This window comes from Macaca thibetana, chromosome 15 (assembly GCF_024542745.1).
Source record: "Macaca thibetana thibetana isolate TM-01 chromosome 15, ASM2454274v1, whole genome shotgun sequence".
Classification (NCBI taxonomy): Eukaryota; Metazoa; Chordata; class Mammalia; order Primates; family Cercopithecidae; genus Macaca; species Macaca thibetana.
Window position 1 is genome coordinate 39,947,416 of NC_065592.1, and position 24,136 is coordinate 39,971,551.

Below are 24,136 nucleotides of genomic sequence, written 5' to 3' on the forward strand. Positions count from 1 at the left end.
CAAGATAGCACACAGGACCAAAAGCAGCACATGCAATCAACTGGAATAATATGGTAATCCTGTAACTGGGTTTGAAAAAATAATCAACAAAAGATACAATTCAGGGGTGAGGTTGCAGAGAGCTGACTTAAGAGCAGTTATTATGAAAAAGGCCTCAAGGAGTACGTGTTCACTATTCTGTAAGATGATAAAGTGGCTGTTAAAAAAAGGAGTTGATTTGAGGAAGTATTATTTAGCATTCATGCATACTGGGCTTAGGCTCTAGCCCTGCCACTATCATTGTCTTCTCTGGACTGTGAAGCCATTGAGGACAAGGAAACTAAATTTAATGTCTATATCACTAGTGCCTAGAATTTCTGGACACTTAGTAGTCACCATCAGGCATTTAGTTAATGAATGAGAAGCGAAGTGACCTTGGTTACTTTTTTACCCTGAGGGGCTCAGCACTCATTAGGACGTGGTGCCTACCTAATTTTATAAAAAGTCACTAAGCTCAAGTGCACTCCATGAAAGGACAGCTTGGATAAAAAGGTTTTTAAGATATGGATGTTAAGGCTGTTCTGTGTGGAGAAGACTTGGGACTGGACAGTCTTTAGATATTTGAAGGGCTGGCATTGTCTATCTGAATCCCAGGGCTTGAACTAGGATTTGAGGAAGTCACAGGGAAGCAGATTTCAGTCTGACATTTATTCAGTGCAAGTTTTTTGGTGCTAGAGTACCTGACAAAGCTGAATAAAGCATTATTTCTGCCCTAGAGGTGTTTACAGTCTAGTCAGCAGATGGATATGTAAACAATGACTGTAACGTGTTATAGATGTAAAGACAGAAGAAAATAAAGGTTAATGAGGGCATAAAGGAGCACTCAATTGCAGAGATTTGAAGACATTATTTTTATTTTGAGCTTTTAAAAGATGAACAGGTGTTCTCAGGAGGTAGAGATCTGGCTGAGAGGGAATAATCTGAGCAAAGGTGTGAAACAGCCTAATGCATTAGAGAAAAAAGTTCTTTTAGTAAGGCATTTGGGGTTGGAGAAGCTAGAAAAAGAAATGGGAGCTGGTCACACAGGGCCTTGTGTACCAGACTAAGGGGTTTGTAGTATATATTGTAGACAGCAGAGATCCATCAACAGATTGCAAGCAGGGAAATATGTTCACTTTCAACTTTGAGAAAGAATATTGTGGAAGCAAGTCTCAAATTTAGACTTGTTCCCCTCTGAACCGTGAATCAGACCATTTCAGGTAGACGTCTTCCCCAGTTTATTTAATCTACTCAGGGCCTCAGGCTTCTCAGCTGGGAAGAGAGGATGCAAGGCCAGACTGAAGATCACAGTTGACTCCCAAAACCAAAAGGAGGCCTTTCTGCTTCTTAGCCAGCTACCTTTTCCAGTTCTTCACGTTGTGAAAACTTTTAGATGACATTCTACAAATTATTATTATTATTTTTTAAGTTAAAAGAACCTAGCCAATAAGATAGAGAATGGGCATCTAAAGCATCTCAGAGCTCTCTGATGAAGCCAGGTTGTCAAAGATCATTTGCAAAAGAACGGAAAACTGGCATGATAAAAGTTAGAGGAGAGTGAAATATAAAAATGTTTGAAATGTTCAAGCTCACAATAAGCTTAAATTTATAGAAAATGCTAAGGTTGTCCAGAAGGCTTTTTTTTTTTTTTTCTTTTTTAAACCTGAGAGCAAAAAGAATGGATAAAGTAGTGTAATGAATTGACAATCAGGAAGAACAGAATAACTCATTTTTTTTTTTCTCCTACAAGGAGATATGGCTGGACCAAAATAAAATGACATGAAATTGCAAAAATGAAAAATAAAAAAAAATTATTGCCCCCTTAAATGATTTCAAGATTGTTAGATCCGCACTTCTGTATCCTAGAGAGCTACTGGCGGTTGCAAATGCTTTCTGTTAACAACTATTGGGAATTTTTGAGAAACTATGGAGAATGTAAGGTGACAGAAGACTGGAAATGGGGAAACATATTGCAGTTTTCAAATAATTAGCTAATAGCTTTAGCTATTTTTCTAAAATAAAACCTCATGAACCAAACAAATGTTAGTACTCTGTATTTGGGGGAAAGATTTAAATAGGTGTAAAGAACAAAACAGTTACCTCTTTTTAAACCCATTATTTAAAGACCCTGAAGACAATAAGTTGTTTCAGGACTCAAGTTTTATGCTGATAACTTTATGTTCATTAAACCAGGTTGGATAGGAACTCTGCTTAGCAACTGTTTTTTAGCTGTGTTTGAATTTTTGTATATATTTCCAAGTAATAAAATTATATTTATAAAATATTTCTATATTTGAGACTTTTTACTAATTCACTTTGTTATAAATAACATCATATTGTAAACACTTTACTCAGAATCTAGATGACCACAGTTGCTAGCTTTCTCAGATTTAAAGTTATTTCCCAGGTAATTGTACCAAATCAGAATGGGAAGCTATATGAATCCATGTGATCACTCAAACCCAGCCTTTCGTTGCAGCAAGCATCCAACTTCCCTCTTGAAGAACACATTGGGGAAAGGCTGGCCTGCCCTTAAACAATAGGTTTTAGAGTCACCAGAAGAGGAACAGTGCAGCTTACAAATTGCTTCTCTAAAATGCTCCCTTCCCCCAACCCTGCTTAGTAAATTCCTCCCATTCATCCTTAGTGCCTAATAACACTTGTCAATCCCTGTGGTCCCACAGTCCTTTATGGATTTTAGAGTACTCAGTCTAATTCAGAGTTAGAAGTACATGTATCTCTCTTATTACTGTGTGAATGCCCTGAAAGCACGAACTCCTCTATCTTTGTAATCCCAGCACTTGCGACACTGAAGGTACTCAGGAAATCTCTGATGGAAAAAAAAAACCAAAAAGCCAAATTAAATAATAAGTATGTGAGCAAATGAATAAAGAACAAGAAAGCATCACCACAAATGGAATGAGCTCTACTGGTTAATCTGCAAATCTCAATTATCTGATGATTCTGTCCATCATAAATACATGTTTAGGTGAATCTAGTCACCTTTAATCCTGTATCCGAATCCGGCTTTGGGGTCCTAAGAGTTTTTGTCTAGAATAGATTAAAATCTTACAGTGCACACCAAGCCAGAGATACATAACTATCAGAATGACACTTGAATACCCTCTTGGGTAATGCAGAGTCCTGCAGAGGTGCCAGAAAATTTCTGAACTCCACATTTGCTGTGAGGTAAACCTGACCCTATCTTGGCCTCATGGAGCAAAAGACTTGACAAAATAGCCCTGTTGTGGTTTTCAAAACACCATCTGCCATTCGGCAAGCATTATCTACTGTTTCCAGGCTAGAGATCTAACAGTAAGGAGACTGTACCTACCATCAAGGAGCTGAAAGTTGAGTGAAGGAGCCAAATAGATGTGTAAATAATGGAATGTTGTAGGTGCTAGGATGTGAGTTAGTCGCAGAGAACATGGAGGTGTGTACAGCCTTGGGAATTGGGAGCCTTCCTAGAAGTGCTTTCTTGCTCAGAAAGAGCTGTACTTTCCTAAGCACATCAGGCCCTTCTCCAGGAGAATTGTTATTAATAAAGACTGTCATTATTATATTATCTTACTGTAATAAAAAGTATTATTAGGTATTGCTGACCTGTTTTTTCCTCACAGCTCTAGTCTTCTCAGGTAATAACAACATGTCCCATGTGTTTTACTTATTGCCACGGCTACCAGGGAGGAATCCACATGCCTACTGTCTTGGTGCCCTGTATAAACTTGCCTACATAGGATTATATCAATCTTAGAATTCTGACGCCTTGTTTTCCTGCCCCGACTACTGCCCAGGAAGCGGAATCGAACATGGCATTCCTGGCTATGCACACAGCAAGGAAAATAGAACAGGTCGTCAATTCTGAGTGATCAATTCTGACTTCAAAATGAGCATGGCTTTCTGATTTAAAACACAAGTGTCCATTCAGAAATTTTCCAGGATTCAAAGGTAAATTTCCTGGTGTGTGGCTTCTGGAATTCAGCTTTTACCCCTTAAATTTAGCCTTTTGCCCAAGCTCAGTGTTCTGGAACATTTTCTATTTTCTTGTTTTTCACAATTACTGGTAGTAATTTAACCTGCATGTATACGTTCCCACTAACGTTGGGATTTTGTTTTTTATCTGAGCCTAGAAATGATCAATTCTTTTTAAATATAGATGCTCTTTGTTTTTTGATAACACACTTATTTTCATCGCCCTTACTACTAAGGTGACCATGTAATTTTTTTCATCCAAACCAGGACATTGAGATGAAAAGGGAGCATTAGTAATAATTTCACCAGGACAACAGATGTAAATCAGGACTGTCCCAGACAAACTGGGATGTATGATCACCCTGCTCCTAACCGTATCTTACATATTTTCATGTTTGGATATCATTCTTAATAAAGATGAGAAAGATGCACTTTCTACCAGGCATCTGTCATCTTTGAACAGTCTTCTTAATAAAGCGTTTAAAAAAAACCATTTTAAGGATTCTTAGTATATTTCTCAAGTCTCCACTCATTTTAGGTGTCTCCCTAACACTTCTTGTAGGTACACGATACCTTTTTAAAATTAATGTGCATTTCCTTTAAACTTTGGGGAAAAAATGGTAACAATTAGTAACAGCAATTAACATTTGCACAGTTACTAGGAGCCAGGCACTATTATAGGCACTGAACATGAATTTAGTCTTTTAATCCTCATAACCACCCTGTGAGATAGCAAGGTGTCAAGGTAGGAAGGAGGAAGACTTAAGGACATCCTGAATTGTTGACCCCCAGTGTACCCTGATAAGTGGCAGCAACCTGTTATGAACAGTAAAACCTATAGATGAAAGAAAGGGAACTATGGAGAACTAGTAAATGCCGCTGGATTTCTTTTCATTCCTATCAGCTAATTGAGCAGCTGTTTGTTGGAATAAGTACATGAACCTTAGCATTCGAGACCCAGGTTCAAATCCTGTCAAATGCTTACCTCTTCAGCCCCACCCTTGCCCAATGCCAATACCTGCTTGCTTGACACGGCCATTACATTCCTGCTGCTGCACCCTGTTTCAATACTACTCTGTCAGACTATCAATACTTCTTGGATTCCTGCTATTCTGACCTAGCAATCCTAAGGTAGGATGGAAGATAAGTCAGTCCAAATTTTCTCACAGTATTTCTTCAGTGATTCAGGTCCTATATCTTCTCTCTTCCAAGTCATGACTTTTAATTGGAAAAAGAGATAGAAATATCTTTACCTACAAATTCTGAAAATTTAAATTCATGATTTCCAAGTCCTGGAGTTGTTGTCTGGATTTCTTCTGTTGCTTCATTCATTCCTGTTAATATACAAAAGTGGGTACTAAGCAAGGATTTGATATGTCTTAGAAAGCTATTTCATATTTCAATACACGTCCCCAAAAGAGAGCAGAACTCACATGCTATTACCTCATCACTCATCATCTAACAATCACTAACAGGAATGTAGTTTCTTTTTTCCTTCTCATCACTCTATTTCATGGCAAGAAGTACTCAAAGAAGATGATATGATCCCTGCCCTGAAAGCAGATTAGTCTAGTTGGGGAGATCACACCACCACCAGTGAAAGAATTTTACCCCTCTGAAGTTCGAGAACATTGCAGAATTAACCGTAAGTGAAAACTGGAGCCATTGAATTACAGTGGTCAAGAAATATTCATGTAGAGATGGAAAACGATTGTGAAGGACTTGGACACTAAGAAGTAAGTTTCATGACTGTTTTCTCAGTGGGTTTTCAGTAAATATGGAATGACTATTACGAACAAAGAGGGCATTCAGTGTTAAGCAGATGATCTCTTAAGCAGAGAGGGAAGAAAGCACAACCTCTGGGAAAGGCAAATATGCCAAATATACCAAAAACTCCACCAAATGTGAAGTTTAATACTAACTTCCCTGGCAAGAAGGCAAAATGAGGAACTCAGAGGAGTAATAGTCTTATCTGACACAAAGCAATATATCAATTCCTATGAAGAAGTATTAAATTTTAAATAGATAACATCTTAGTCTATTTCCATCCAACCAGCTTCATCACTCAGGTGTGTTTAATTTCTTAGTTTTCTGTGAGCCCACCATGTTATGTTTTGAGCCCTTCGTCCATAACTCCGTCTTCAATCAGGCATATTCTTCTTTAGGTACTCTCGAATACCACATGTTCCACAAAGCCTGCCCCTTCTTTTCCAAACAGAGTTTGGTCCCTCCACTCTGTGTGCCCTCGTATTACTTTGCTCATTCCTCTCTTAGGGCACTTACCATGTTTTACTGGGATTTACTTGCTTTAGGTATCTGAATTCATTAGTCTGAATGGTTTACAAGGGTAGAGTCTATAGGTCTAGTATTTTTCTATGTATGGCCCCAGCACTCAACACACAACAGGCCTTCAGTTAAATGTTGGTTAAGTAAGTAAATTTATTGCATGTTTCCTTATTCGAGCACCACTCAGCAACATTATAAATGACAAATGAATTCAGTAAGCTTTATAGAATTTGCAGAACAACTTGCCATTGGGCCTTTTCTTGTGCTGACCCTTGCTAACACCAAGTGTTTAACAATAAAATGGAAAACATCTTTAGGGGGTTTAGATAATGAAACCCAAGTAAACATCTTTTTAGTGATTAACCTTAATACAAGAAAATCTCAACTACTTGTGAAGTGTATAGAAAACACATACCGTTGAATGTCTTTCTCAAATATTAAGTTTTTCACAGGAGCTGGACAATGGCTGGAGTATTCATTCAAGGCTGGAGTATTTATGCTCCTGAAGAATACTTGTGCTTTAGCTATCAAATGCACAGGTGACAACAGTGACATTGTTTTGAAGGTTAAGAAATTGAATGCAATTTCTTTGGGTGGAAAAAAATATTTTCTTCAAGATACAAGTTTTAGGCTTGTCCAAGAGCTTAAACAAACCTCAGCTGACTATTATAAAGTAATATAGAAATTATTTTAGACCAGAAAAATGTAAACATGGTTTATTACCAGTTTGAACCTTCACCATAGAAAAACCTTGAAATCACTCTTGTGGATATTTAGTGGCATTGTCAGATGGTGAGTAATGAGTTTCAAGAGATAAAGCTGGGGCCAGAACATAGAAGGCTGTGAATGCCAATCTAAGGGATTCAAACTTTATTTGGTATTCAATGGGAGCCACTGAAAATCTTTCAGCAGAAAAATGAAAGATGGGCATGGTTGTTAATTCTTGTGGCAGTGATATGAGGAACGGACCCACTTAAAGTTGGGGGAAGATCAAGTGTAGGGTGTGAGGTAATAGTCTTTTACTAGAGTGATGGCCATGGATATATTTAGAAATAGATGCAACAAACATTTAAGGGAGAATTGACAGGACAAGGCTTGATGTAAGGAATGGAGTCAAGTTGGTGACCACTAAAGTTGGAAGATTCATGGCTGGGATAGGAGAAGACAGCTGCCCCTGATTTTTAAAAATGTTGCTACAAGAGACAAAGCCAAACTAGGACTCTGATCTCAGGATTCCCCATCCAATTATCTTTCCATTGTAGCTACTGCCTGATTTGGAATGTTAAAGCTAGTCTGAAAGACCTCGAGCCTTAGCGGGTAACTTGATATGGCATAACACTCAGTGAAATTACCTTCAGGATTTTTTTTCTTAGACCCTGGTTATAATCCTATCTCTTGTGCAACTAGTTTTGTGATCTGGAACAAATCATTTGCCTCTGACACCTTTTATGGTTTTTTTTTTTCAATTTAATATTGCACAGATATATTTCTTATCTCCCATTTCTATATGAGAGTAGCAATGTGGATACATACCATGTGGATCCTTTACATTGATTGTTTATAATACCTAAGAAGTTTCTTTGTAAAAGGGCATCAAATTAATGAATGTAAATTGTGAGAAGCACCTATTAAAAACAACAAAGTATTAATTTAAAAACAAAAAATACCCCCAAACTTTTAATATTAATTTAGGCTAGAAGAGAAACTCCCCTACCTTTTATTAGGCCTCTGATTACTTAAGAACATTATCTAACATTCGTTAAGTACTTGTGAACCACAGCCACATTCTACTTTATAACAAGAAAACACCTCATTTCCCAGGAGAACTTTCCCCCCAGGCTTTTCTTCATCTTTCTTGTAAGATTTCATGTGGCAGCAAGGAAGGACAAAGGGGACCCTGAGAAACACCTTTCATATTTAAGGTTAACACAAAGCATGGTTTGGTTTCTGCACTTTAATGGAAGAAAAAGGTTCTATATTATATAGTTATATTACAGGTTTCCTCAACTTCTTGTGATTGATGTTACCAGTATTTGATTCTTACTCCTGTACAAAAATCTTAGAGCACTTAAGGGAGGGCAGGAGGCAGGCAGCCCACAAAAGGAGGTTTTTGGACTCATGGAATTCTCCCTGTACAGCACTGAGTTTCAGTATAACCTCAGAATCCTCCAGGAACTCTGGCCAGTTCTACACAGCACCATCATACCCTCCTTTCTGGGATGGTCTGCAAAATGTCTTTGTAGGCAATTCTGAAAGAACAGTTTCAAAATTAGTCTAAGTAATATTAATACTAGCATCACTACAGTAAGTACATGATTTCCCAAGGGTATCATTTTAAAGGATAATCATTTGATCTATGAATTATGATAAATTTGTTTTATAAAGCATTAAAGTTTATTTTTAAATTACATAAAAAGCACTGTTTAAACAATGGTTATAACCAGTAAACATTAAGAAAACTTGTAGGCAGGTGGATGGATTGAAATACTCTTGATTTTATAGTTTAAGGGCCAAATTGAACACTGTGTATGTCTGCATCAGCTACCATTAAAAACTTTGAGGCTGCTGGACACTCGGTGAGGAATCAGAAGTTTTTTAAAAAGATGCAAATGAATGGAAAGTGTCATTGCAAAGCCTGTTTGGTAAAGCAGAATGGACGACCCAATTTTTTTTTTTTTTTTTTTTTTTTTGAGACAGGGTCTTGTTCTGTCACCAAGGCTGCTCCTGAGTTCAAGTGATCCTCCTACTTCAGCTTCCCATGTAGCTGGGACCACAGGTGTGTGCTATGCCACACCCAGCTAATTTTTAATTTTTTTCATGAAGAGTCTCACTATGTTCTCCAGGCTGGTCTCAAACTCCTGGGCTCAAGTGATCCTCTGGCCTCTGCCTCCCAAAGTGCTGGGACTGCAGGCATGAGCCCCTGCCCCGACCCCCATCTCAATTTTGTATAGAGGCAGTATAGTATGAGAGACATAAAACAGTTTTTATAGCTCAACAGACCTAGTTAACATTCCTGGCTTCACCCCTTTGTAGTTGAGTAAACCTCTGCAAATTATTTTCTCTGAGGCCCAGTTTCCTTACTTGTAAAATGCCTGGTGAAGTGCCTGGCAAACAGAAGATATTCAAGAAATTCCAGTTCCTCTGTGAGAGTGTTTTTTTCAAGCTAAGGGTTGCAACCCATTGGTAGATATCAATTTAGTGGGTTGCAACTGGCATATTTTAAAAACTGAAAATATAAAAAGCATCAGAATGGTACATAATGTTCATTAGGCATATTCTAACGTTTGATATAAATGCATTTTTTTACTGTGGGCTACAGCCAAAAGGTTTGAAAATCTCTGCTCTACAGAGAAATTCTCAGGTTAAAAAAAAAAAAAAAAAAAGTCCTTAGGATTGCTGCCTTTATCCAAATGAGGGCCCACAAATTTTAAGACCTTAATCAAAGTGTTCCCACTTTCTAACTTGTTGTAGTAAAAATAAGACATGAATTGGAGAAGATATTTAATCTGATACGATAAAACATTAAATTCAATTTTAAGATTGGTTTCTGCGCCATACTGACTATTTTATGCTTATAAACACTATCGTTCATAGTTGATCAAACTCTTCTAGCAATTTCTATGAAAAAGTTGGCTATTAGGTTCCATTATAGGGAAATGAGATACTTTTTAAAAGTACTATAACTTGCCTATATGTGAAGACCGCTAGAGTAATATTCCAATCCTGATGAGCAGTAAAAGTCAAGGGCTTATATGAATACATACAGTGGTGTTCCACACTGGCTCAGTAAAATTGAGAGATACCAACACAAAGTGTAAGCTTCAAATACAGGCTTCCTTTCTCCTTCAGGTCCTTATGTAAACCAGGCTTACCTTATAATGAATCCCTAGTGCTGCCACTAAGTTGGTGGGCTGAAAGGATAGCCCACTTGGTGGGGAAGAGTGGGGTAATATGCAGTGATGAAGAAGGGTAGAATACTGGGAGTTTCAGAATTAAATGACACAGCTGAATCTTGATGTAGCTGTATCTTAGATTTATAATTTCAGCTGACTATGCTGGACTGGTGATGTCAGAATTACCCCTGGAACAGAGGGATAGGAATCTTGCTTTAGTAAGTGCCTGGGTGAGTTCTGATCCTCATTCAGGTTTGATCACCCTGTGTTAAAGGGACAGAGCAAGGTCCAGAAACTAGAGAAGAGATGTAGTTCAAAAGTAATTATCCCAGCCTCACAGGTGTCCAGTATCAGATACTGGATCAGAATCTGATACTTATTCAAATATTTCCTTCTTGGTATTATTAATATGTTAATGATATAAAGCAGCAGAGAGCAATACTTGCTACTTTCTAGTTATTTAATGATACTAAGAAATGGCGCTGTTTCACTGGAATTCATTGATGAGATTCAAGAAGTATGAAAGAGAAAGTCTCTTTAGACAAGGACATGAAAGGTAGCCATCAATAAAAGTTACTAAAAGTAAACTCAGAAAGAAAGCAGTGATAAACCGTCCAATCCCCTGATGAACCTTAACTCCTGGCAGAGAGACAGCTCACACCACCTGGAGTGTACGTGCCCGTTCCTGTGCTCAGAAAAAAGAGTAAGTAAGGCAAAAGGTTATTCCCTCCTACTTTAAATGAATTGGGGAACAGAGGGAAGCTGCCCATAATCTTAAATTCTTTTTTTCCAAATTTAAAGCCTTTCTACAGTTTGAGATAGACACGTGGTTGGGCTGGACCATGCTTGCTGTGAATGTCAGGTGTTGAGATTAGCACCACACCCTTCCCTGGGTCTGAGTCTTGCATGGGTCTTTGTTCATCATTGTCCAGAATGTGAGAAAGGTAAGCACGGGTACACCATTTTGGGGAAGAAACAGCAGCAATAGAAAGCAAAGGGATGCATAGGAGATAAAAAGTCTGGGGGAAAGGACGGTAGGAACAGAAATGAGGTAGCAAGCGAGTTCTCAGCTCCCCCCAGAGATCAGCTGAAAAGAAGACTGGGTCAGATACCCCCTCTCTGGCAGATATATCACCCCTCAAAAGTGGAGCATGCCCCAGGAAATGTTCTTGGTGGTTTTTTCTCCTTGCTCATTTTAGCCCAAACTCTAACAATGTTGAAAATATCTGGAAATTTCTTTTTTTCTTTTCTTTTTACCTAGAGGTTATAGGAAGGGATGAACAGAGATGACAGACAAGACAAAAAAGGTTATGAGAGAATTCCTCATTATACATGGGTAGAATTCACCCCAAAAACCAAAGAACTTTTTCATAATTACAAGGGAGGGGCGGCACAGGGCACAAGATCTTTGAGGTGTTAGGAGACAGGCTGACAGACCAAGCTTGGTGACTGGCTTAATAAGTCTCCTACCATTTGAAATTGTGTTATTTATTTAAAGAGAGGCAGAGGAAGAGTTCAGAAGCCAGAAGATTTTGGGAAGAGAAGTTGAGCCTCTTTCATTTTCTTACATCATTAATTTCCTTCACCAGAAAATATAGTTGGACCAAACTGCAATAGGGTTCGCCAATGGACTCCATTATGCAGTCCACCCGTGCTCCTCACTAGGCCCTGATTTCCCTATCCGGTAACAAAGGCTTCTGAACTCTTATTCTTTTCCTTGCTAACAAACCTCAATAATCTACACTTAGCCTTAAGGTCTCCAATTCAGGGTTATGGAAGAAACTAGTCTTCCATAACCCAACGTTTCTACACATCTCAAGACCTTATCAGAGTTAGAGGTTCAGTTTTCACATTTCCAGGGAGAAAATCTGCTCCTTGGCAGTCTTCAAACTTAGCTGACATACATTATACACCCTCAGCCCAGGGCCTCAATCTCTAACATCTCCATGAACACCCCAGCAAACAACAAAATATATCCACTTATCACACTTCAATCCCACTTGAACATCAGTAGCCACTATCTTGATATACTTGTGTTCCAAAAGGTGACGGAGGGTCCAACAGCAGCAAAGATCCTCATTAGGATACACATGTTGGCACCAATAATCCTGAAGTTTGGTTTTTAACTGCATTTCTTGTCAGTTTGGCTGGGAAGATCTGGACAGCTGGAAGTGAGCTTCTCCATCATTTTCTGTTTCTTTCTTTGTATCAATTTTCCACCTGTGAAGCCCAACACCCCACCACCAAGTGCAGCTGCAATTCCTGCCACTTTGAAGCCTGCAAGGAGGCCAATAGGACCCCCTACCATTCCTCCGATCAGTGCACCTGCCACAGGCAGAGCTGCCAGCTTGTATTTTGCAGCCTGTATAAAAAAAAAAAAAAAAAAAAAAATTCAATTTAGAAATTGAGTTGAGAATATCTGCCTGTGGTGATGTGCGTTTTCCTATCATTACTCCTGGCAATGCCTCTTTAACTCTTGGTACATAATTAACCTTCGAGACTGTACTTGTAGGGGGAAAAGAAAGTATTCCACAGGTACAGCAATTGCTCCAGATCTCAGAACTTAGAGAGCTGAGCTACAAAGAGTGGACTGCTACAAATTGATTTTACTTGCAAAACAATCAATTCACTAACTATCTAGCTGGCTTATTTAAACTGTTTCGGCAGCCACAGATTTCCCCCAAAGCTTTTATGTTGCACAGAGATTATTCTGTGCTGTGTGCCTGGGGTTAAAAGCAACATCCTATGGAAAATAGATGGTCCCACTCCACGTGTGCTGTCACATACTTACACTTTCACCCTCTGCAAATATTTCCTGGTAACACCAAATACCTTATAGCAGGGCTACAGTTTATTCTCTCTTTGAAGAAATTCCTCTCCTGATAGAATGAATCTTAGAGTAGAATATTACAACATTGATTTCTTGCACTACCTATGTGTCATTTCTTCCTTATTTCCTTAATTGCTGGTTCCCTCAACATTGAAGAGAGCAGATCAATTGGGTTAATACTAGAGATTCCTGGGAGCCAGAGTACCATTGATTTGTCAGCAGGAGCAGAATCTTACCTTCCCCAAGTTTTTGGTTCCCTCTTCAACATTCACAGCGGCACTGTTGACATGGTCTGCAATGCTGTCAATCTTCTCCTGCTGAGACTAGATGCAAAGGAATTATGAGTGAGCGGTCCTGCTGGGGAGCAGCAGGGAGTCAACACACACTATTTTAATTCCTGTAATCAGGGCCCCGGGTACTGCAGCCTTGCCGTCTTAATAGTGGTTCATTAATAGCATCTGATAAGCAATGTCGAAAGGACCAATTAACTTTCATAAAAAAACGGGGGGGTCTTAATTATTAGGTAATAAAAGGGTGGCAACTTTACAGCAAAAACCATCTCACACTAAAATTCACTCAAACATACAAACATATTATTCTCCAAATGAATCTACTTTCCAGAAAAAAAAAAAAAAAATCCAAATAATCATTTACATGTCATGTTGGGTTTGATGGGAAAAAAAAAAAATCAAACCCCAAAACACCTCCCTAACTTATCTTCTTTGAGGATTCAGTTTAAATCAGGCACATTTACCTTAGTAGTAAAATGCCCTTGGTCCAATAAATACAAATTGTGATGTTTCCGGAACAAGACTACAATATGGTTTGATCTACTATGAGATCTTTCCATTTGTAATATGCAGTAGGGAACAGTGAATGAATTCACTGTTCTGTGCTTTATACCTGTATATCTTAACACATTGTAAAATCATGACAGTTTAAAATGTTTCAGATCAAATATATTAATAAAGCATTCTACATAAAATGGCAACACCTGTGCTGGCACAACAGCAACTATGACTCATGGAATCTCTGGGTAGAAGGAATGTTGAGGTCATCAGGTCAGTCTCCTCTCTGATGTGCGAAGCCCTACTAAAACATTCCTGACAAGTGGTTACTGAACCACTGCTCAGAAACCTCCAGTGACACGAACTCATTACTTGCTGTAGGAACACATTCCCATTTTTAATTCAACTTTACTTAGATAGAATTTACATATAACAAGTACTGCTTTTAATGGTATAGTATGAGATTTAGTAAATGTATAAACCAACAATCACAAATGTATAAACAACAAATGTATAAGCCAACATATAATCAACTATCGCACTTTACAGACTATTTTGGTTTTGTTTTTTTTTTAATGTGCAGAAAAAAAGAGAATCTCTCTTTGATCCTAGATAGATGCCACCTACAATGAGGGTGAAATAATTAACTTTAATCCTGAAGAGTTTGATTGCCCTTATATAATTGGCTTATTCATTTATATTGAGGCAGATACAAATAACACTTTTCTAATTCCAACCATTATTTCATTTGAAAACATGAAGCCCAAACCACACAGCTATTTTTTCCCATGTTTGTTTCCTCTTAGCATTATTGATATTCCTTCCCTTCTTATACACAAAATATGTCTGTCTTCGCCATTGTGGTATCCCTTCATTCCAATATTCTCCACCACTATCCTGACATCTCTAACACAATCCCTAAGAAAGTCCCTTATCAGTTTTCCTTTGAATGTCTCTGTTAGAGACAAGTTTAACAATGGTTCTCAGTCTTCCACCTGGAGGCTTCTTAAAACACAAATTGCTGGGCCCCATCCCTGGTGTTTCTGATCCAGTAGGCCTGAGATGAAGCCTGAGATAGTAAGCTCCCAGGTGATGCTGATGCTGCCAGTCCACAATTCTCACACTTTAAGAACCACTATTATATGTGCTCAGATCAAGGGCATCACCTTTAGTCAGGTAATCTGTGTTCATATCTCAGCAAATGCCACTATGTGCTCTTAGACAAATTACTCAAGCTCTCTAGGTGTCAGTATTCTCATTTATCACGTGAGAATGATGATACTTACACCTTCATAGAGTTGAAGTGCGGATAAAATGTGTTTGCAAATTGTGAGGGGGAAAAATAGAAAACTTCATCCTGATTTCCCCAAGGAAGTGTTAACTCTCATCTTTCTATCAAAAAAATATATTTAACTTTTTCTTTTGAATCTTGACAATTCTAGGACACTAAAACATTAGGTATCTTTTAGCATTCATTCATTCAATTTTTGTTTTCCTCAATAGCAAAACTTATTTAAGTCAGCTTTCTTTTTCTGACCCATAGAAGAAAAAGTTCCAGCACTAATAATATACAACTTGTCTAGATTTCTGACACCCTATCATTGTTTCTATTTAGGACACCCCCAACACTTTCCACTCTTGCCTGAAACAGTCTATGCTAGCAGATAAATCACAGGCGTAAAACTCTATCATCAGCCATCATATGTTGATGAGTTGATAGGTAGAAGAAAAACAGTCAATGTGTCTCCCTTCCTTCAGCCCCAAAATAATTCCAGCAAGAGGGAGGAGCCTGCCAGGATTATTGCCATTTCTATACCCCAAGTGTAATCGTAAAGCCTCAGGGAAATACTTTTTAATGTTCCTTCCTTTAAAAACGGTTGGATATTGTATTTCTATGACTTTTTAAAATTAAAGCAAAACTTTAATACAATTTAAATATTTTTTCATAAAAATCATTTGGAATAACTGAAGCAACCACAAGAAAAAAACCAATCCTGAGATCACTAATTATTTGAACTACAAAGTTCCCCGTCATTGCAATCACCAGCATTTGATGAGGCCCATCCCACGCTGGGGAGTAGCCCACATCTGTAAGTAATTATTCATGCCATCAGAAAGCATGCTAAAATATGGGGCTGGGGTGTGGGGAGAAGGCAGAGGGCAGACAGCCTTTATCCTGGGATCAACAGCCACCCCTCGATTGTGCACATCTGCCTTTCTCTGGTCCATATTTTGCTTGGTTTGCAACTTCAAACTTTGCCCATATCTTCAAATTCTGCTTCTTGATTAAGGAGGACTCACCGACCCCCATAAATGTTACATTTAGCCAGCAAACTATTGTCACAGAGTTGTCAATCGCCATCAGTAGAATGCCAAACTAGACTCCATACAGAGCTGAACTGGGTCACTACCTGTCCACTATGTCCTTGGCTCTTTTTGTGGGACCAAAGGATACATATACAACCCTGTCCCAGCCTGTGAAATCAAGCTCCAAACATTAACGGTGGTGCAGGAGCCTCCTCACCTCTATCAATCAATCTCCCCTGAGGTTTTGCTTCTGATTTGTTCATGTTTATTTTCATCTGCTTAGGCCTCCCACATCTTACAATCTTCAAATTCCATGCCTGCCATTTTATAGTTTGGCACCCCATATATGTTCTCAGCATTCCTTTAACAATGAGCTAAACCATATTTAAGTGTTTAGATCATTACACTGCAGTGTTTCTCAAGCTAGAGTAATATATAGACCCCTTTTTACAGAAAAAAAAATTCTCAAATGACTCTAAGAATATGTCTATGGATTTCATTTTAAAGAACATTGAATTAAGTCCCCCTATTGGCCTAAACATAACAAATTTTGATGAACAGTCATAGGAGTACCTAAGTTTCTGTATAAACTGTGATTTATTATACTTGTCAAGCAGAATACAATTTGGGAATATAAATTCAAAACCAATGAATTGTTTTGTTCTTGAACGCCTGTTGGGGACACTTGTAGGCCTAGTATCCTCTATGTCAAGCAATAATAATACATTCAAAAATTAATCCCCAAATCCATTTATATCATTAACAATGGTCTTCCTTGGAGAGTTCCGATAGTAGTTGTAAAGTTTAAGGTTCTTGGAAAGCTATGAGTTTATTTAAGAAGGTAATACCAAAACTCCAGGTACTTCCATTTATTCCTCTCTAAATTCCAGCCAGCCTTCAAGGCCAAGTTCTAATCTTAGATCTTGACCAATCCTGTTCACATTGAGCTATTCTGGTTCTAAACTCCTATGATATATTCTATATACTCCTTAATCATATGCAATCATATATACAAAAAGGCCCAGAAACAAACTTACAAATACTATGATATATAGGCAAAATAAGTGGTTATATTGGCCTTGAGTAAGCAACAAGCAGAGTAGATATGTAGGATGTTGCTATCAAAGGATTCAGCAGTTGGAAAGGTACTGAAGGAATTCCAGTACTAAAATTTAGCCTAAGGATAATAGTGATGGAAAAAGTAGAATTTTTGCAAGGAACCAAACAAGGAATCAAAATAAAGGAAGGATAAAAGTGGGAATGCAGTTGGAGTCAGTGGAAGGGAAGAGAATGGGAAGTACTTAATAATACACATTATCTCATTTAGTCCTCCCATCAATGTTATAAAGCTCATTGCTGTCAAATAACATCCTGAAGGTCACGTAGGTAATAAATGAAGGAATCTGATCTAATCCATTGCAACCAGTTTTTACATTTCCAGAGTAAAACTGGATTACAAAAACCACAGGGAATAAGGCAAAAGGCAGAAGTCAAAACAGACCAGCAGCAAGGGTGAGTTGTTACTGAACTACTGGCCCAGGGTTCTTTAAATTCTCCTTGACTAGAAATAGGGCTAGTTACAAAGTTATAGGAAGAGAATAGGGCACCTGAACAACAAAGGTTGAAGAAAAATAGAGCAGGGTACCTAGTAGATATTAATTTATTAACATTTATTGAACTATACCTTGATCTGTCAATGGCTTTGTAAGTTCTTTTTATAGTGGTAAAATAAATATAACATAAATTTAGCATTTTAACTATTTTGAAGTGTACAATTCAGTGGCAATAAGTACCTTCACAATATTGTGCAACCACTACTACTATCTTGTAAGTTTTTTTAAATGCTTTTTCCTGTTCCTCATTGAGCTTAGCACAGTGCTACGCACATAGAAAGTGTTCCTTAAATACAGGGTTAATTTGTCTAGATGCCATCATGTCCATGTGATGAAAATGAAAAGATGTGGTCACTCTGGTTATGTTCCCAGGTCATTCTGTGCCTAAATAGAGCTTCTGTGAATCCTTGGCCATGTGGTCATGAGAACTTAGTCACCCTGGGAATAATAATCAGGGGTTCTCCTTTGAGCTTTTGCTTATTAGCATTCTGTCTCATGTACTTATACAGATTATTATAAATAGGACATTTGTATAGAGCTGTGGGTACAGTCAGAGTTTTCCTGCACAAATCTCCCCTAGATTAGAGGTTATGAGCTGCTTACATAATGTAATCCAACATGTAACTATCATATGGTCACAAACCTTTAATATTTCTTTTATGTGCCTATCCCAGTAGAAAAGAAATGTGTTTGTATTGAGTAAGAACTTTGTACATGTGTAGTTTGTTTTTTAAAATCAGCTTTATTGAGGTATAATTTACATACATTAAAACACATTTTATGTGTACAGATCAATGACTTTTGGCAAGTGTATATATTTGTGTAACCATACATGTATAGGTTTTACAAACTGCACTGGATTCAGCGATTATTAGTTTACAATAGTTGAATAAATATTGATTCTGAAACAACAAATATTTTGGGATTCTTGTTCTATTATTTCCTTCTGTTTGCGAGTATATTAATATTGTACAGATACCTAATCCAGAAACTTCAAATATTTTGCTTCTTCTAACTTAGAGGCATCCAGAAGCAATTCAATTTACTGCATTCTATTTTAGGTAACACATTTCAAGAAAATATGCAGAATATGGAACATAAGCAGAGTAAGAAGCCAGTATTGAGAAGCCTAGAAATTATATTGTAGAAGGAATGCAAAAGAAACAAGGGTTCTGAAGAGAAGAAAATATGGTGGGGTGGGATAGAGTGAGGAAGGATGATGGTTTCAAAACCTTGAAAAACTTTCATATGGAAAGAAGACAACATTTGTTCAGTATGTAGCTTTAGAGGCTAAAAATGACAAAAAGAAGTTATTATAGGGCAGATACTTTTAACTCTAACTGTTCTAAGAGTTAGACCCTCCAAATGTAATGGTTTAAGTATCAATATCCTTGTGCTATAATTGTTCCAAAAGAGGCTAAAAGACCATTTATTTGAGACACTGGGGCAAGAGTAGAGGGATTAGACCGGTTGGCCTCTTCAGTCCTTTACCATTCCAATTCTGATTGTGTGATCTAGGAACTTCTCATTTAAAACTAGATTTCAGGGAAACCATAATTCAAAGATAAACAACCCCAAAATCATGGTTTGATCAGGAACAAAGAACTAAACCTAGAGAGAACTGCAAGCAGAAACTCCTGGGAAAGACAAATAAGAACAATTCAGAAAAATGATGGAAAATCTATCTTTCCCACCAAATTGACTTTGTGCTTCCTAATCTATGTTAACAGTATCACTGACACCCAATTATGCAGAATAAAGACAATGTTCCTTATCTTTGACTCCATCTTCCTCCAATTTCTGCTAATACTTCTCCCAGAAATATCTCTCAGCTGTCCTTTACCTTTACACTGGTATTGTCATTGCTCCAGGTGAACTCTTGCAATTGATTCCTAACCAGTCTTCCTTTCCATGACCTCCTCTTCTCTTAGGCCATTATTCACAAAGCCAACAGTGATCTTTCTGAAGCACAGACTGAATTTCATGACTCTAACCTGCTCAAGAATCAGTATTAGGCTTTTTAATGCCTACAAAGTAAAGTTCAAATTCTTTAGCATGGCATTCAAAGCCACCACAATCCAGCCCTCACCCACCTTGCTTGCCCATGGTGCCTTAGGCTTTGGTTATACTGCAGTACTTATCGTTCTGGAACATGCCATACACTTCTCTACTCCATGTCTTTGTTCAGCCTCTCAAATATACTCCATAACTTCCCCCTGTGGACATTTACTCATTTTTCAAGGCTCAAACAAATACTGTCTACCTGTGTGAAGCTATCCTTAATGCTTCCACCTCATGACTCCTGCCTCCTTCCTTTGGAATTAAAGGCTTTTCCTTGGAGCTGATAATACCTCTCTTCATTCTTGCTTTTGCATTTAGCCATCATGCTTGAAAGCTCAGTTTCTGGGGTCCAGGCCTATCTCCACTCACTGTAGAATGCTCAAAGGAGGCGGGGCGTGGTGACTCACACCTGTAATCCCAGCACTTTGCGAGGCTGAGGCAGGTGGATCATGATGTCAGTTCGAGACCAGCCAGACCAACATGGTGAAACCCCGTCTTTACCAAAAATACAAAAACTAGCTGGGCATGGTGGCATGTGCCTGTAATCCCAGCTACTCAGGAGGCTGAGGCAGGCAAATCACTTGAATCCAGGAGGCCGAGGTTGCAGTGAGCCAAGACCATGCCACTGCATTCCAGCCTGGGCGACAGAGTGAGACTCCGTCTCAAAGAAAAAAAAAGAATCTTCAAAGGCAGAGAATGGGCTTCATTTATTTCTATATCCAACCTGATCACACCCTCAATGTTAAGCATCTAACACAGTGCTTGTATATAACAAGTGCTTAATATAAGTTTATTGAATTAATCTGGAATTTGAGAGCAGTTAAACTTCTATCTATGGCTTAATACCAGTTTTAAAAAGTCTAAGTTCTATTAAAATTCTAATTAAAAGCCTAGTGATTATAAAAGCTTCTCATTCTAATAATCCAACAATTCTACATCCAAAACAGTTATATACTTACGTTCACTAGGAGAGAGAAGTCAGTGACCAGTTGGCTAAGTTCAATTAAGTCCTTTAAAAGAAAGGGAGAGGAAGTTACTTTTATGCCTCACAACGACCAAAAAGAAAATATTTTTAACATACCGCTTCTAAGGTTTCCCACGATTCTGCAGCATTTTGATCTTGAGGAATTTCAGGTAAGGCATATATCTGAGTCAAACTCTGAGAACTAGCTTCAGCTTCAGTAGTATGAAATGCTCCTGGATGAACATAATAACCCCATGTTTAGAGTTTATTTGCTTTGTTAGAAAGAAGATAACATAAATTGATTTCATAAAACAAATGCCATGTTAAATGCTCTCTAAATTTAGGCTAAAAGGAAATTGATTATTCTGCAAAAATAGAATTTGGCTGGGTGCAGTGGCTCACACCTATAATCTCAGCAGTTTGGGAGGCTGAGGCAGGAGGACCGCTTGAGCCCAGGAGTTCAAGACCCATCTGGGCAACAGAGTGAGACCTTGTCTCTACAAAAAAATTAAAAAGTTAGCCAGGTGTAGTGGCACACACCTGTAGTCCCAGCTACTTGGGAGGCTGAGGTGGGGGGGATCACTTGAGCCTGGGAGGTCAAGGTTGCAGTGAGCAGTGATCATGCCACTGCACTCCAGCCTAGGTGACAGAGCAAGATCCTGTCTCAAAAAAAAAAAAAAAAAAAAAAAAAAAAAAAAAAATTATCCATGGGACAGCTTGTTCCCCAGATTAGTTAACACATTTTTTTTTCTTAAATTTTTTCTTTTTTGTTTTTAATTGACACACAGTCTTGCTATGTTGCCCGGGCTGGTCTTGAACTCCTGGCCTCAACTGATCCTCCTGTTTCAGCTTCCCAAAATGCTAGAATTACAGGCATAAGCCACGACACCAAGCTTACACACATATTTTTTAACCTACACGGTCATCTAAAAAATGGCTACAAATATCATCTATCCAATCTGAATAACTAAGGCTAGATGTGGAAGAAGCACCAAAGGAAAACTATTCTACTTGGCCAATGTTCCAAGGAGACGTACCTATATAAATAGGTTTAATACTTTCCATCCTTAAACTCCCATTTGGCTATTTCAGTGTAAATACCAGATACAGAAGGTGTTGAAAGCAGGGAAGTAATATGTTTTTATTAATGATAATCAGTCACTATTGGTAACAATAAGATTGTCACCAAACATTCTTACCATATGTGTCTTTTTTGTCACTACTCTTCTCCTCAGAGTCAATCTTCTGGCCCATGCCTCCATTGCTTCTACTTCTTTTGAGTTTTAAAAAGTCATCAACCCACTAGGACTTTCCCCATTAAACACCACCATGATGATGAATTAATTCATACTTTAAAATCTACCTTCAAGTCTTTATTTCCTCATATTGGTTTTACCAATCATTCATTCATTGAGTTGACATTTATTAAATGCCTACTACCTGCTGATCAGTGTGCTGAGGTGCTGTAGACACAATGTTAAACCATAAAAACAGTTCGGAGGAGGCAACATAGTATAGTGGTTAGAAGCCTGGGCCTAGTCAGAAAGACTTGGGAGAATTCTGATTTGGCTATTTATTAACTGTTTGCTTTGGGTATTTCATCTCTTTGGCTGGTTTTTCTCATTTGTAAAATAAAGTGATACTCACTTTGCACAGTACCTGGGTTATATATAAAGTATAAGTGCTCAATAAATTAGTTACTGCTGCTGCTATTATTAACAGATCTTATTATAAAATGCACGATACAGACATATTAATCATCAAGTTCAGCCAGTATAGTCTAATAAGAACTGTAACATTGGCAAGTATAGAGTGCTACATGGGCACAGATGAGAGGTATTTAACCTAGACTTGTGGATGGGGAGAGTGGTCAGAGAAGGCTCTGCAGCTGAAGCCTGAGGATGAACAGAAATTACTATATAGGTGAACTGGTGCAGGGGTGGAAGGAGAAGCAAAGAGTATTCAGGTCAGAGAGAACAGTATGTGCATATGCTTAGGGACTGAAAAACGTTCAGTATAGCTGACTGTGATAAGGAGAAAAGTAAAGTTTAAGGCTGGAAATCTACTTTGAGATTATTCATGGCATTTGTAAACTATGTTAAACAGTTTTGTTTTTCACAAAAGATCAATATGTTACTATTAATAATAGTTGGAGACTACTGGGAAGGTGCCATAATCAGATTTTAGATTTACAGAGAAAACCATAGCTGCCGTGTGAAAAACACATTAAGGATGAAGTTGAAAGGTGACAAAATTAGAAACTAAAAAAACCACCTGAGATCAGGAGTTCGAGACCAGCCTGGGCAACATGGCAAAACCCCATCTCTACTAAAATACAAAAAGTTAGCTGGTGTGGTGGCATGCACCTATAATCTCAGCTACTCGGGAGGCTGGGGCAGGAGAATTGCTAGAACCTGGGAGGTGGAGGTTGCAGTGAGCCAAGATCATGCACTCCAGCCTGGGCAACAGAATGAGACTCCGTCTCAAAAAAACAAAAACAAAAACACAAAAACAAAAACAAAAAAACACTCTGAAGGCTTTCCAATATATCCAGTGTAACATGATGGTGATCTGCTCTAGGATAGTTACAGTAGAAATGGAGAGATCTGAAGGTCCACTGTCTCCCGTTCACTTCAAGCTCAAAACACCTACCACTTACATTTTCTGAGCACCCACTGAGTATTGTGTTAGGGTGCCAGGGATAAAAAGTAATTAACACAGAGTACATTCTCTCAAGTAACTTATATTTTAGAAGAGCCAGACATACAAAAAGAAATCATAAAACAATAGGAGACTGCATTGGTATCTACCTAGAATCAGACATATATACATAAGTATTTTATGAGAGTTCCATGTGGGTGGCGTCCGATCCAGTTTGATACGGTATGCAGCTCATGGGAAGCCTTTCTAGAAAACTTGATGTTACTAGGCAAAAAAGAGAAGAATATACATTCTAGGTAGAAAAACCAGTATGAACAAAGGCCCTCAAGGAAGAAACAATGTAGGCAGGTAAATCAGCAGTTTGATGGTACCAAAGCAAGAAGTAAAAGACAAGTTACAAGTATAAGCCTACAGATGGTCAGGAGGGGCCTTGCAGACCAGTTTAAGACTTTGGACTTTATCTGGCAAACCAAGGAGAGCTGTTGAAGTGTTATAAGCAGAGAAATGCCATGATGACATGTGGCACCTGATCTACTCCTAAAAGTAAGCAATTATAACTCTAAGTTCATATTCTCTCAATGACCCTTTCAGCCAAACCTATAACTAAAATAGTATTTTATAAAACTGTATTACTATTTTACCTTTAAAGCCTATGAATGCTTTACCTCTCTAGGAAAAGTGTTTCAATTGTTTAGGAAGACCATAGTCAATAGACTAAAAAGTAATTTGTAGATTTATCAGGA

General features: G+C 38.1%; 1 protein-coding gene across 1 annotated transcript in view; it reads right to left on the minus strand.

Moving 5' to 3' along the window:
* Positions 1-875: 875 nt before the first annotated feature.
* Positions 876-24,136, minus strand: part of STX17 (syntaxin 17) — a 77,358-nt gene continuing 54,097 nt past the window's right edge. Inside the window, exons 5-8 of the mRNA XM_050761517.1 lie at positions 20,850-20,965; positions 20,728-20,778; positions 13,236-13,322; positions 876-12,531 (exon numbers count right to left, since the gene is read on the minus strand). Coding sequence (XP_050617474.1) covers positions 12,292-12,531; positions 13,236-13,322; positions 20,728-20,778; positions 20,850-20,965 — 494 coding nt within the window. The 3' untranslated portion in view covers positions 876-12,291. The remainder of the gene's footprint in view (positions 12,532-13,235; positions 13,323-20,727; positions 20,779-20,849; positions 20,966-24,136) is intronic.